The 15,140-nt window shown below is 45.0% G+C and overlaps 1 protein-coding gene across 1 annotated transcript in view; it reads left to right on the forward strand.

The window, feature by feature from the left end:
• Positions 1-15,140, forward strand: part of MATN1 (matrilin 1) — a 39,529-nt gene that overhangs the window by 8,001 nt on the left and 16,388 nt on the right. Inside the window, exon 3 of the mRNA XM_005286207.4 lies at positions 14,549-14,771. Within this exon, the coding sequence (XP_005286264.1) occupies positions 14,549-14,771 (223 nt within the window). The remainder of the gene's footprint in view (positions 1-14,548; positions 14,772-15,140) is intronic.

Below are 15,140 nucleotides of genomic sequence, written 5' to 3' on the forward strand. Positions count from 1 at the left end.
CAACATTTTTCACGTTTTTATCCAAACAATCAAAACCCTCAAATTCTTCAGTTTAAAAATGTAAAATTTGATTTCCAGTGATTGAAAATGGCCCTGTTTTGTCTAAGAAAATCCATGTCAAATGTTCGATATGCACTCCATGCCTGCGGATGGGGCATGCGGGCCCTTGTCACTGAATGCAGTGCTGTGCACACACATCCTTTGACTGGCCGCTACATGTCTAGCATTGCCAGCTTCCAGGCCCAACAGGGGTGATAAGGAAACTCCTGCATTGCAGAGAGCAGCTCCTTAGAGCCCACTGCTCCTTCATCCCACACTTGAAGGCTCCTTCTGAATGCAGAGCCTGGGGCATCAAAATTCCTGCTTTAATCTGCTAGGGAACTCTTCTCCCCCTCCCAGAGCTTTATTCCCTGAAGCCAGGCAGCCTGAATGAATTGGCAGTGGTCCTGTGGAACTGGGAATAGCTTCAGAAGAAACATTTCCTAGGACAGGTTTAAGCCTCCCTCCTCTCTGAACCTGACCTACAGCTCACCCCCTAAAGAGCAGTTCTGCTTCTCGCATGAAAAAGTTTATCCCCAGCAAGACCTTTCCAGGGAGAGACAGTAGTAGCAGTGGGAGCAGGGGACACGAGGGAAGGATATTAACGTTTCCCACAAAGCTCTCCTGTCAGTTAGCTAGTAGCCCAGCGCAGCTTGGAGGTGGCAAACTCGACTGTGAAAACTCAATGAAATAGGGACAAAGACAGGGCCTCCTTTCAGCTGGGTCTCCCTAGCAAACACAGTTGTTACTTCACTGAGAGATGGCTGGGCATGTTCTGAACTCTTAGGTAGCTTTGTGCTCAGTGTAATATGATTTTACTTTATTATGTGCTAAAGAACAGTGCACTCTATTGTCTGATACTGGCCTTTGGGAAAAGAATGCCAAGCAGATACTGACATTCCTCCTAGCCTGTCTACAATGGATAATTCACAGTGTAACAATAAAATAATTAAAAAAATGAAAACCCAGCAACCACCTGCTACGGTATTTTTGTCTGGTCTTAGGAACAGCCATTGCAAAAACCCAAAGCAGAGCAGAAAACAATGGACTAGATTCCTTCCTGGTGTAAGTCAATGGGAGATGCCCCATGTCTCTATACCAGGGATGGATTTGGTCCCATTTTTGTGATAAGGAAAAAAGTTAGCAATTACCTAGTTAGTTATTTTTGGCTCTATCACAAATTATCCCCCCCCCCTTTCTCTGAGAAGCCATTCTGTAATAATGATGATACAAGACTAAAATGGGGTCAAAATATTTTTACTTAAACATTTTTTTAAAAAGAGAAATGTTTTTTCTGTCCAAAGAAACATTTTTGTGGAAAATTTTCATTTTAGTCAAAATATGCCTGTTTATTAGTACTAAAAGAGCATGCACATTTTTAACTGATAAATTAATTTGTGGTTTTAAAAAATTAATACATTTTCATTGGTTGAACGTTTTCAGTTTGGTCATCTTAATGAGAGAATGTAAACCAAACATGTTTCGATTTTTTTTGTCTTCTGGGAGAAAAAAATATATCAAATGTTTGGATTTCAAAACTCCAGTCCCCCTCCCCCCCAGTATTTCAGTTTTTGGATTTGGTTATTCATTGAAAAAGAAATGAACACAAAAGTTTGGGAAATATCTAGAAAAACCAACAGTTGAAGATCACCACACAAAACATTAGCATTGCTTTCTCTGCTGTATGGAGGATCAAGTCTCACTCAATGAATCCAGATCACAAGTGCCCTGATTCGAAACCAAAAGCTCCACGAACCCCACTGAGCTGAACAATCCAGCTTGACTTGTCTTGCTTTTTACACCTCTATTGATAACCAGGAAACTGCCGCTGGAACTGAATGGGCAGGGTGAGGGAGTACAGAACCCAGCTCCCAGAGCTGTATCAACTCCTGCTGGACTACTGGGAGTAACACTTGCTTTTGCAAATGAGATCAGCAGTTGTGACTCACAGGATGGAGAGCAGATCTCTGGTTTCACTCTGCTGAAGTTAAAGGTGTTATGCCAGGGATCAGTTTGGTCCATGACATGCAAGAAGGTCCTGTTTTACAGTCTCTTTTACAACCATAATCAGAATTCAGCTGAAGGATCTGAGTGTGTGTTGTATAAGTGTGTACACACACACACACACACACACACACACACACACAATACGGACTGATATATAGAAGTCAGGGACTCTTATTTAATTCCCTAGTTCTTGTCTTTGAAACAGAAACCAGGACTTAGATTTGTGCTATTGCTGCATCATTGCAGATGGGCAGAAACTTCAGCTGCCTTGCAATTCACTTGTGTGTGTCCTCCGCAAGTAAACCATTCAAGCCAATGTCACTGCAACCCATCTCTTCCCCAGTCCTGTCTTTCTCCTGCCAATGTAGGACAGTATTAACCAAAAGGAATTATTCCCACAGACAGATTTCAGAGGCACTGACTAAGCTGAACTCACTTTCAGTTTTCAAGTGCTACTGAATTAATTTAACCCTGCTATGTTCTGAGGCCAGGTTCTGAGTTAGAGGGTGACAGAGGGAGCGTGGCAATTTGCCACAAGGAATAGGATGACAAAGGAAGAGCAGTGGGATTTCATAGAATCATGGAAACGTCAGGTTGGAAGGGACCTTTCGAGGTCATCAAGTCCAGACCCCTACGCTGAGGCAGGACCAAATAAACCTAGACCAGCCCTGACAGGTATTTGTCCAGCCAGGTCTTAAAAACCTCCAGTGACGGGGATTCCACAATTGTCAGCCTATTCCAGAGTTTAACTCCCCTTCTGGTTAGAAAGTTTTTCCTAACAGCTAACCTAAATCTCCCTGGCTGCAAATTAAGCCCATTACTTCTCGTCCTGCCTTCAGTGGCTTACAGTTCAATTGATCACAGTCCTCTTTATAACAGCCTTTAACGTATTCAGGTCCCTCCGTTTTATTTCTCAAGACTAATCATGTCCAGTTTTTAAAATCTTTTCTCATAGGTCAGATTGTCTAAACCTTTGATGGTTTCTGTGGCTCTCTTCTGGACTCGCTCCAATTTATCACCATCTTGCCTAAAGGGCAGAACCCAGAATTAGACACAGTTCTCCAGCTGGGGCCACACCAGGGCTGAGAAGAGCAGGACAGTCACTCCTGTGTCTTCCATACAACACTCCTGTTAAAAAAAACCCTTTTTTGCAACTGCATCACATTATTGACTCACATTGAATTTGTGCTCCACTAATGCTCCCAGATCCTTGTCACTGCTACCACCTCACCAGTTATTCCCCATTTTGTAGTTGCATTTGATTTTTCCTTCCTAAGGCTGGCCGTCTTAAAATGAACGGCATGGAGAAAGTGAATAAGGAAGAGTTATTTACTCCTTCACATAACACAAGAACCACGGGTCACTCAATATGTGAAGTACTTTGCACTTGTCTTGGTTGAATTTCATCTTGTGGATTTCAGATCAATTCTCTAATTTGTCAAGGTCATTTTCAATTCTAATCTGGACTTTGTATTTTCTCTGGCACCTGCCATCTAGGGATCCCTGGGCCCTTTGCAAATATTTATAAATTTGCCTCACAGCCAAAATCAACCCTAGCGCAACTCCACCAACCTCCACAGAGTTACCCCAGTGATTATTACGGACCATTTTTCTAATTTAAAAGCTGAAGGGAGCTGAAAAACAGAATAAGTAAGCCCAACTCGTTCAAACTAGGCTGCCTAAAATTAGGCACTTACAGTCATATTTAGGGACCTTGGAAAGTGACTGGATTTTCATTCCTCATGTTTGCAGAGCTAACTGCGAACCGCAGCCACTGGGAGCTGTGGGTGGCTGTGCCTCCGGATGGTCAATGTAAACAAACTGTCTCGCGGCCCGTCAGCGGATTACCCTGACGGGCCGCATGCAATCCCCAGGACGCAGGTTGCCCGCCACTGATCTAGACCATCCCTGGTATGTGTCTGTCTAACCTGTTCTTAAAAACCTCTAATGATGAAGATTCCACAACCCCCTAGGTAATTTGTTTCAGTGCTTAACCACCCTGACAGTTACGAAGCTCTTCCTAATGTCTAATCTAAATCTCTCTTGCTGCAATGTAAGCCTATTAGTTCTGGTCCTGTCCTCAGTGGATAAAAAGGATAATTTATCACCTTCCTCTTTATAACAACCTTCTAAGTACTTGAAGACTTATCATGTCCACCCTCACTCTTCTCTTCTCCAGACTAAACAACCCCCCCGTTTTTCCCAATCTTCCCTCATAGGTCATGTTTTCTAGATCTTAAATTATTTTTTGCTCTCTTCTGGATTTCTTCCAATTTATCCACATCTTTCCTGAAGTGTGGTGCCCAGACACAGTACTCCATTTGAGGCCTTATCAGTGCTGGGTAGAGTGGAAGAATTACTTCTTGTGTCTCGCTTACAACACTCCTGGTAATACATCCCAGAATGATGTTCTCTTTTTTGCTACAGTATTATATTGTGGACTCATATTTAGTTTTTGATCTCTACAGCAGTACTCCTTCCTAGGCAGTCATTTCCCATTTTGTATTTGTGCAATTGATTGTTCCTTCCTAACTGGAGTACTTTGCATTTGTCCTTATTGAATTTCATCCTATTTATTTCAGACCATTTCTCCAGTTTGTTAAGATAATTTTGAATTCTAATTGTGACGGGTTGGATCACAGAAACCCACGTTGGGACTGCCCCTGATATGCCGAGACTACCTCTGAGCCTGTTTTCCTTGCCAGCTTGGGACTTCAGTGCCCTGCCTGGTTGTGCCAGACATGCTAGCCTGCTACAAACACAGACCCAGGTCTGAACTACATCCCCCAAAAGCTGCAAGCTTAATTGAAAACAGTTTAAGAAGTATTCCTGTCTCCAACACTCAGATACCCAACTTCCAATGGGGTCCAAACCCCAAATAAATCTGTTTTACCCTGTATAAAGCATATACAATGTAAACTCATAAATTGTTTGCCCTCTATAAGACTGATAGAGAGATATGCACAGCTGCCCCCCCCCCCTCCCCCGGTATCGATACATACTCTGAGTTAATAAGTAAAAAGTGATTTTATTAAATACAAAAAGTAGGATTTAAGTGATTCCAAGTAATAACAGACAGAACAAAGTAAATGACCAAACAAAATAAAATAAAACATGCAAATCTAAGCCTAATACAGTAAGAAAGTGATTACAGATGAAATCTCACCCTCAGAGATGTTCCAATAAGCTTCTTTTACAGACTATCCTCCTTCTAATCTGGGTCCAGCAATCACTCCCACCCCAGTAGTTACTGTCCTTTGTTCCAGTTTCTTTTAGGCATTTCCTTGGGATGGAGAAGCTATCTCTTGAGCCAGATGAAGACAAAATGGAGGGGTTTCCAGGGACTTATATAGTTTCTCTCTTGTGAGTGGAAACCCCTCTTCCCCCCTGTGTAGAATCCAGCTACAAAATGGAGTTTTGGAGTCACATGGGCAAGTCATATGTCCATGCACGACTCAGTTTTCTACAGGATGTTCCCAGGAAAGCTCATATGTGGATTGGCGTCTATCGAGGATCCCTTCACACAATGTTGATCAAATCTGCCTTAGGTGCTTTCTACAGCAACCACTTTAAATACAAGCATAGAGCCAATGCTCATAACTTCAGATATAAAAATGATACATGCATACAAATAGGATGAATACATGCAGAAGAACATAACCTTTGCAAAGATATGTTACATGACATATCTAGCATAAAACATATTCCAGTTATGTCATATTTACTCATAAGCATATTTCTATAAACCATTGTGGGGTGCAACGTCACACTAATCATGTCCTCCAAAGCGCTTGCCACCCCTCCCAGCTTGGTATTGTCCGGAAACTTTATAAGTGTGCTCTCTATGCCATTAGCTAAATCATTTATGAAGCTACTAAATAAAACCCATGAGAGATCCCTGTGGGACCCTACCTGATATGCCCTTCCAGCTTGACTGTGAACCATTGATAATTGCTCTCTGAGTACAGTTTTTCAACCGGCTATGCACCCCTTTTATAGCAGGTTTGTCTAGCCTATGTTTCTCTAGTTCACTTATGAGAAAGTCATGTGAGACAGTATCAAAAGCCTTCCTAAAGTCAAGATATATCCCCATCCACAAGGTTTTTAAGGTCAGGCTTGACAAAGCCCTGGCTGGGATGATTTAGTTGGGAATTGGTCCTGCTTTGAGCAGGGGGTTGGACTAGATGACCTCCTGAGGTCCCTTCCAACCCTGAGATTCTATGATTCTATGACAGTTATCCTGTCAAAGAAGGATATGAGTTCGGTTTGACATGATTTGTTCTTGACAAACCCAGGTTGATTGTTATTTATCACTATTCTATTCTAGGGGCTTACAAATTGATTTTTTTGATTATTTGCTCCATTATCTTTCCAGTTACTGAAGTTAAGCTGATTGGTCTGGAATTCCCTGGGTTGTCCTTATTCCCCTTTTTATAGATTGACACTATATTTCCCCTTTTCCAGTCCTCTGGGATCTCTCCCATCCTCCATGAGATCTCAAAGATAATCGCTAATGGGTCAGAGATTTTTTCAGCCAGTTCCTTAAGTATGTATTCTAGGATGCATTTTGTCAGGCTCTGAGACTTGGAGACATCCAATTAAGTAATACTTAATTTTTTCTTTCTCTAGTTTAGCCTCAGATCCTACCCCATTTACACAGATGTTTACTATGTTAGTCTTTCGATCACGGCTAACCTTTTTGGTGGAAACTGAAACAAAAAAAGGCACTTTGGTCATTGCTGTGTTTTCTGGTAGTATCCCGATATTTCATCTTTGTCATCTGGTCACCCTCATTTGACCTAGCTTCTATTTTTTTGTATGATTATATGTAAAGGGGACTGTTGTCCCCTTACTAACATTCAGTGTGGGGGGCGGGAGGGTTGGTGGCTAGCTCCCAGTACCAAAAGGAAGGGGGAGGGTCAGTGGGAAATCAGGACCCTGAGGCTGACAGTCCCCAGGAACAATGGGGAGAGGCCAGTGCTCCAGGTGAGCCAGATTGACAGGGCGGGCAGCCAATGAGGGAGTCAGGAGGCCAGCAGGGTCCCGTCCTGCATGTGAGCTGGAATTGCCTAGAACAGAGTGGGGCCGAGCTAAGGGGAGAGCAGGGGCCCGAGCTGAGCCGGGGAGCAGGGCCGAGCCAGATCCACAGAGCCAGAGAAGCAGCCCAGGGAGCAGGTCAGTGCTGGGAGCAGAGCTGCAGCCACAGAGCCAGAGGGGCCAGAGAAGCCGCCCAGGGGGCTGGAGGCAGAGCAGCAGCGGCAGCGCTGGGGCAGGTTGGAGCTGAGGCTGGAGCTGGGGCTGGTGCAGTATTTGCTTTGAGTTGTTGCAATGATCAGTGGGTCAAGGAAGCATCCTGTGCAGAGAGAGCCCCCCGGAGTGGGGACACCCTAGCCCCTGCCCTAAGTGACCATGACAAGGTTGGGGGTCGAGCCCCCCAGGAATCCTGGGCCCAGCCTTGTTGGGGTTACGAGGACTCTGCCACACAGGAGAGTGGATGGGGAGCCCTCGAGGTCAGGCAGGCCTCTGGGTAAAGGGAGTAGAAGCGAAAACTCAAATCCTTTTGCTAGTCCCCTTCACCGGGTAGTTTATAAGCCAGAAGAGTCCCCCGCCATAGCAGGACCATTCCCCCGCTCACATATATTTGAGGTTCAGGTCGTTAAAGGTCTCCTGGTTAATCCAGGATGGGGGCAGGGGCACTTGAATCTCTATGGACCATTTGGCTCTTGGCGTCTTTGCTGACAGTGCCAGCAAGAGTGCCAGTTAGTGCCAAATTGTGGTGGTGGTTTTTGAGACTTGGGTTCATGTCAGCTGGAACCCATCCAACTCGCCTTATGCAGGCCACAAAACAGCTGTCGGACGGTGTCAAAGCCCTTGTCCAGCTCCCCCTTCTCAATACGCACTAGGATTCTGTGCTTGAATCCCATGTCCTGGATCCCATGTGTTTTTAAGCTTTCTTGAGTCTGAGCAGAGTCTAGGAACACTTTTGTGGGGCAGATCCTCTGGGGAGCACCCTATTCTGAGAGCTAAGACCCCCACCATCTAGCTACCTACTGCTGGCTCCTCCAGACTCCCCAGTAGCCTCAAGCTCACCCTTTCCCCGAGCTCCAACCTCACGGGCACTCTGATTTACAGACCTCTCCGGGGAAGCACATAACACACAGGGTTTGCAAATGGGTTCCCAAACCAGTCACTCTCTTCTGCAGACAGCACAAGAAATATACAGATCCAGACTAAACCATAAAACACCTGTATGCCCTTTCCTCACTTCTCTGGAGCATTCTTCAGGATTTGGGGCAGTGTCCTTTCTGGATTCCAAATCCTCTCTCCTGGACCTCTCTTCGCATGGCTTCTCCACTGGAGCTTGTTGTCTGCTCTCTTTCTCTGCTCCAGCCGGCTTCCTTTGACCTTGGCTGGTTCCTTGGTCAAAAAATATCCCCTTTCCCGCCAAAATCTGTGCCTTTGTTTTACTGATGTGTAATTGCACTGGGTGCCTATGAGAGGATAAATTGGAGTATCTGACTGGCCTTCTCTATACCATTATTATATATACCTCCACTTTATCTTCTCTTCCTCTACATCTTTTCAAATTAAATAAATAGCTACAGGCTTTTAAATTCCTTCTCATATGAAACACACCCATCACTCAATCTGACTTTGCCCCACAGACCTCTCTCCATTTTTCTCTAGCTTCTTCAGCCCTTTTCTAATTCAGCTCTCTATTTTAAGACAAGGAGACCAAGGCTGGGTCAAGGTGAGGATGTACCATTGATTTATATAATGCCATTATAATATTTTCTGTATCCTTCTCTGTTCCTTTGCTTAATACAGTCTGACGTTTATATGCTGCTTTGACCATTGTGCACCCTGAAGAGACAGCTTTCTTGAGCTGGCCATGAAAATGTCAGGATCTTTATCCCACTAATCCATTCCAAGTAGTTTAAAAGAATTCTTTCCAATGTGCAGTATTGCCCCGCTCTGGTCTGCGCTGCCATCCATATCACCCAGGCTCTTCTGAAGTTCTTCACAATTCCCTTTCAGTTTTACTAGCCTAAAAAATGTCACCCCTCAGCAAATCAGGCTAATGCACAGTTCATCCCACTGAGCTACGTCAACTGAGGACCCAGCCCCTTAAGTCAACTACCCAATTCTTAGTCCTGATTCCTGAGCACGCCGCCATTTCCCCCTACCTTTATCTTCCTATCTCTCAACCAGCTCTTTATTCATTGCGGGTCTTTCCATTTCTTTTTCATTCTCCACTGTTACTGAGCTTCCAAGCCTGTTGTGGGAGGGACTTCATAGACAACAGACTTTTTACTTCCTTTTTTTAAATGCTTTGTTCTTTTTAACATCATCTTTCTAGCCTGAAGGCCACGGTTTCCCATCTTGTGAGCCAAATTCCGCTCCTGGCTAAACCCACTGTAGTCAGTGGGTCTGACCGGTTAGAAATCTAAACATGGAAAGTGCTGGGCCAATCCTGCTTCTGTTAAAGTCAATAGAAAAACTGCCATTGACTGCAGCGGGAGCAGAGCAAGGCCAAAACCTCATGCTTTTGAAAATCCACACTACTGTTTCCAGATATCTAGCACGCGTGCTAGGAGGACCCCAAGAGCATTGGCCCAGCTATGCTCCCAGAGGAAAGGGGCACAAAAGGACCACAGTAAATATATTTGTTTTACTTCTCTCCTGTAGCCCAAAGCTAAGGTCTGGCTACTCCACCAGCAAAGGCTGCAGGGACTTTGGCGTATTACTGTCTTCCTTTAGGAACAGCAAGAATAGGATCATCATATTGCAAAGATCATTACAAAAGTGAGGAGGGTATTCACATATCCATTCCCCTCCCAAGGTGTGGGGACTGCATTGATTGCTACAGTGAGAGCCCTTGAAAACATCCAGCTATGCCTTCAATCATTAGATACGCCTGCCTCAGAATCCACAGGATTGCCTCCATGTCCCTATACTAATGCGGGGAATACCTAGGAATTGCTGCAAATAGGGATTTATCCTAGTTCACTAGACCTAGATCATGTCACTACAGCACACAGGTTCAGTTCAGAGTCAGTCGGGAGCTAGGGTGGCGATTCAGCTCAGCTATGTTAACAATCAAACCAGTTTATCCATCCCTAATACTTCTCTGATTATGACCCTCTGAACTTGTCATAGGCTCCCCTACTACAGACCCTCTTCTCGGCCCACTCAGCAAGGCTGCCATGTTACTATTAGCGCAGCATCACCTAGTGGCCCGGGTGTGTCTTTGTCTCTTTACCCAAGAAAAGCACTGCAAAGAAACCACACAGGCTCAGTGTTTCATGTATCGCATGCTGGGCAACAACATGAGTGACTCCCCATTTGTAAAACAAAACTGGCTGAGAGAACTAATGACAGAGATGCTGCAACTCCAGCCAGTGTTCCAGCCATGTGCACACAGACTAACTTCCTGGTGCCTCCTCCGAATGCTTCCTTTTTGCAACAGGTTGCTAGACTCAGGTGGATCCCAAATAGACACAAACACAAGGGCCTAGTTACATATGAATTGCTGCTCTTGTTGGCTTCTGACCATTTTTCTACCACATCGCATACAGTGAGCACAGCTAGAGAACTCAGAAAATATATTCAAAGAGTTATTATCCTATTCCTATAAACTAGAGGCCCCAGCTGAGGCCAGGGCTCCATTGTGCCAGGCACTGGAGATGCAGAGTGGGAGGATACACCTGCATGTGGAGCCGGAGGTGTGATTCCCAGCTTGTGTAGACATACGCACCCTAGCTCCCATTGAGCTAGTCCCCTAAAAATAGCAGCGTAGCTGGGGCAGGGGCTATCTGTCCTGCGTACAAACCCACTGGAACGCCACCGCTCCACCGATGCTGTTTTGTAGCATGCTGGCCTATAAGAGCTAGCATGGGTATGTCTACATGAGCTGGGGCCCCGTAGCTCCAGATGTAGAGATAGCCACAGACAGTTCCACCTTGCCAGAGAAACGCTGGGGTGGGGGGAAGGAGAAAGAGACACACTGATTGGCCCATAGTCACAGAGCAGGTCAGTGGCAAAACTGGGACAAGAACACAGGCGTCCTGATGCCCAGCCTGAGTTCTAGCCACCGCGCCATGCTGCATCCCCAGCGTGCCACACGGTCCTAAAACGTGACCTGCCCTAAGCACAGGCTCAAGTGGCAAAGCTCAGGAACCAGGGCTGGCTCCAGGCACCAGCAAAGGAAGCAGGTGCCTGGGGCGGCCAATGGAAGGGGGCGGCACGTCCGTCTGTTGTCGGGGCGGCACGCCCGGGTCTGCGGCAGCCATTCGGCCGCGGGTCCTTCTCTTCCTCTTCGCTGTCAGCAACTCAAATCGCTCCGCTTCAGTCTTCGGCGGTAATTCAGCGGGGGGAGAGTCCTTCACTCCCTCTCTTCCTCTTCGGCGGCAGCTCAATCGGGTTTTTCTTTTTTTTTTCTTCGCCGCTTGGGGCGGCAAAAAAGCTGGAGCCGGCCCTGTCAGGAACTGATGTGAATTTGGGGTCCACAGCTGCTCGGCGCTTGAGCCCTAATTTCCATTGGATCCAGGCTTCTGGTTGGATATCAGACACCCCCAGGGATCGGGTCTGTGGTTTTGGTTCAGGCCCATCTCCGATCTGTGCAGGTTGTCAGTGGGCTTAAGGAAGTGGAATTACTGATTAGCCTGGGAGCTTCACTTCACTTATCTGCCTCAGACAAAGAAAATGCAAGGAATGCATCCAACCGCTAGTGATAGATCCTGTTAGAGAGACACTTAAGCACTGACAGAACCCTGTTCATTGTGTGGTGTCCCTCGCTAAACCTAGCTGATAATGACTCATGTTGATAAGCTGTAATCAGTAGCACGCATCTCAGAGCCCCAGCACATGAAAGCATGTTTATGCTGCCATTTGCTGAGTGGCATTTTTCACGCAGAGTTGCTGAATCAATGGCTCTCTCTTCTGGCAAAAAGAATGGATTGCATGGGTGATTTCTGCAGAAACAGGAGGGAGGGGAGCCCTGCTTGACTTTGGCTGATATTTCTATTAAAGCTGCAAGTCAATAAAGGAAGGAAGAAAGTTACATGGCAATGGAACGTTATTTCTCTCCTGGTAGAGACTAATCTTGCAGCGTGCCGTGATGATTTTCACAGATTAATCTTTTTCACACCCACATTTCCAGAGTCTGGCCAGAAGCAGAAGCGTTGAACCACGAGAGACTGTGCTTGCAATATTTCTGCCACCATTGGAAACAGCAAACGCCAGAGATCTTGTGCTCTTGTTACGTTTCAAATAGAGCTGTCCAGAAGACCACAATACCATTTAGCAGCAATGTGGTGTAGCTACTTGGGTGTAGCCGTGTCAATGCCGCGTTGTAAGTGTAGACCTGCCCTTAGAAGGATCTGGGATGATAAACTCTGCTCTGAATAAGGCAGAGCAGGGACTTGAAGGTCTCCCACATCCTTGCTTAATGCTATAACCACCAAGTTGTTGAGCGTGAGACATTCTGTCTCTGATGAAAAAAGCAATATCTATGTCATTGCAAAGAGGAGTGATGAAATAACGTGCTTTTAGCGAAATTTCATTTCAACCAAAAATGTTCCAATCGGCTGTAACATCCTACTGTATCTGCGGCTAAAATTCTATTGATTAGGTTCTAGTGGTGGCCGATGGAATGCTGTTCTGTCACCATGGCCCCTTGCTGAGACCGTACTCTTATCTGATCAGATTTTGGTGTTTTCTTTGTTTTGTGCCTACTCGTTTGCCTTGCTGTTCTTAACTTTGATGCAGACTTGTGAAAGGAGCAGGAAATCATCGCTGTCTGTAAACTGCAGGTTGCTAACACTAATGTCTGGTCAACATGTTATGTTGACCTATTTGTGCACGTGTCTACACTCAAAGTTGTCTCCAGCTGATTTAAGAGCCCTGTTATGGTGACGCAGTACAACCACCTCCCCAAATGGTGTTGAGATGTTACAGCTCCCAAAAGGTTAAGGTCGTTCCACTAAGCACATGAATTTATGGGCACTTATCAGAATAGAAGGCCCATGTCTTTTGAGGTTTGCTCATCTTTGATATAAACCAAGGGCCAACTCCTGGCATGAGATGATATTGCCCCCCACAGTAATGGAGGGCAGCCTTAAAGCTAAAGCCACCCCTAACTAGGCCACTGGTGAGTCCTCCATCCAAATTCTCTCTGATTAGCCCCGAGTGAATAATAGATTGTTTGGTTCAATGGCCGAAGCGAAGATATGAATAAACATTGGCTTGTTTTGAACTGAAACTGAAAACATTTCATTCTATTTTTCTCGCCAAAATGAAAAACTGAAAACATTTAGTTTAGGTCAAAAGGAAATGACATGTCATTTCAAAATGACATGTCACCTCAAACATGTTTGACATTTTTCATTCAGAAAATGTCATTTGGATTCCATATTTTATTTCAGAATGTCTCTTTTTTCATTTTTTTAAAATGAACCATTTCAACATTTCTTGTTTTCATTTGTTTTGTTTGAAACTATTTGCTGGATTTTACCCAAATTCACGAATAGTTTTGATACCCCGAAAAATGGCATTTTTTGGTGAATTTACTCTTTGCCAAAAACATTTCCCTGCTCTACTTGTGATTTCTATTGTGTAAATGTGAAGGTGAATAATACATAAGCTTAACCTTAAGGACCTGTGTGTTGATGGGTCACTGAGAATTCTACTGCTGCGGTTCAATTAGCTATTTCTTGCATTTTTCTACTCACGTTTCTTTATCTTCTCTATTACCAAGGACATTTGCCTATGAAACAGATTTGATTTGGCTTAGTAGTTCACTTGGCCCCATTGAAGCCAATGCTAATTTTGCCATTGACTTAAATGGGCCTGTATCTTACCCCTGCTGTTTATAGCGGGGACCTAAGAGTCAAAAATGTTGACTCTGTCACTAACCTTAAGCAAGCCATTTCTGCTCTCTATGCCTCAGTTTTCCCATCTGTAAAATGGAGATAAAGCTTAATCACTTAATGTTTGCCAAGTGCTTCGATATCCTCAGATGGAATTAAAGGCACTGTTATTGGGCGAACTCCCTCCTCCAGCCATTACTTAGTCAGAACTCCCATTGACTTCAGCAGGAGTTTTGGGTAAGCAACGACTGCTGCGTTTGATCCAGTGTTAATGCTGTGTGTTAAGAAGGCTGCCTCTACTCTGTTTTCCTTAAATCTGGTATCATCCAGCCATCCCCTATTTAAGATGTTTAAGACAATGTCAATTTAACCCCTGCAGCCCAGAAATGAACAAACCATGGGGGCAGACAAAATAGACTATGCTGACGTTCTGGTGTTGTGGGGAAGGGAAATCATGGTTCCATTTTGTACAGCGCTTTAACTCCATGGATATGAAGAAGTTAGTTATTGAGCCAGATTCCTTCCTGAGCAAACACTATGCTCACATCCATGTTGTAGAAAAACTACCATGATGGATTGCAGGGGGACAGTCCATCACCTCTTCTTTCTGTTTCCCTCCCTCTTCTCCTCAGGTGGCGATCATTGTGACAGACGGACGCCCCCAGGATGGCGTGAAGGATGTATCAGCGAGGGCAAGATCCCTTGGCATTGAGCTGTTTGCCATCGGGGTGGGCCGAGTGGACAAGAACATTCTTCGGCAAATGGCGACCGAGCCGCTGGACGAGCACGTGGACTATGTAGAGAGCTACAGTGTCATTGAGAAGCTGGCCACGAAATTTCAAGAGGCCTTCTGTGGTAAGTCCTAAAGGAGTAGCAAGAGGATCTGAGGTGGGGGGCAGACCTTCCTTGGTGAACAGACAGGAACAAAGGAACATAGCAATTACCAGACTGAATCTGAACAGGAATCTGTGTAGCTCAGTATTGTGTCCAATAGTGGCCATTATCAACTGTTTCAGAGGAAGGTGGAGGACATTCTTGAGGGGATAATGGAATAATCGCCCCATAAGGGAAATCTCCTCCTAACCCCCAGCTCTGAGGTTTAGGAATCAGGAATTTTAAATTCCAATTTTAAATAGTATCTAATATAATGGCGGGTGTTCTATTTCCTCTGTAATTGTTTTTAAAAAATCCTTCGGAGGTCTTGGTTTCAATGGTGCCTATTGG

Source organism: Chrysemys picta, chromosome 23, assembly GCF_011386835.1.
Source record: "Chrysemys picta bellii isolate R12L10 chromosome 23, ASM1138683v2, whole genome shotgun sequence".
Lineage (NCBI taxonomy): Eukaryota > Metazoa > Chordata > Testudines > Emydidae > Chrysemys > Chrysemys picta.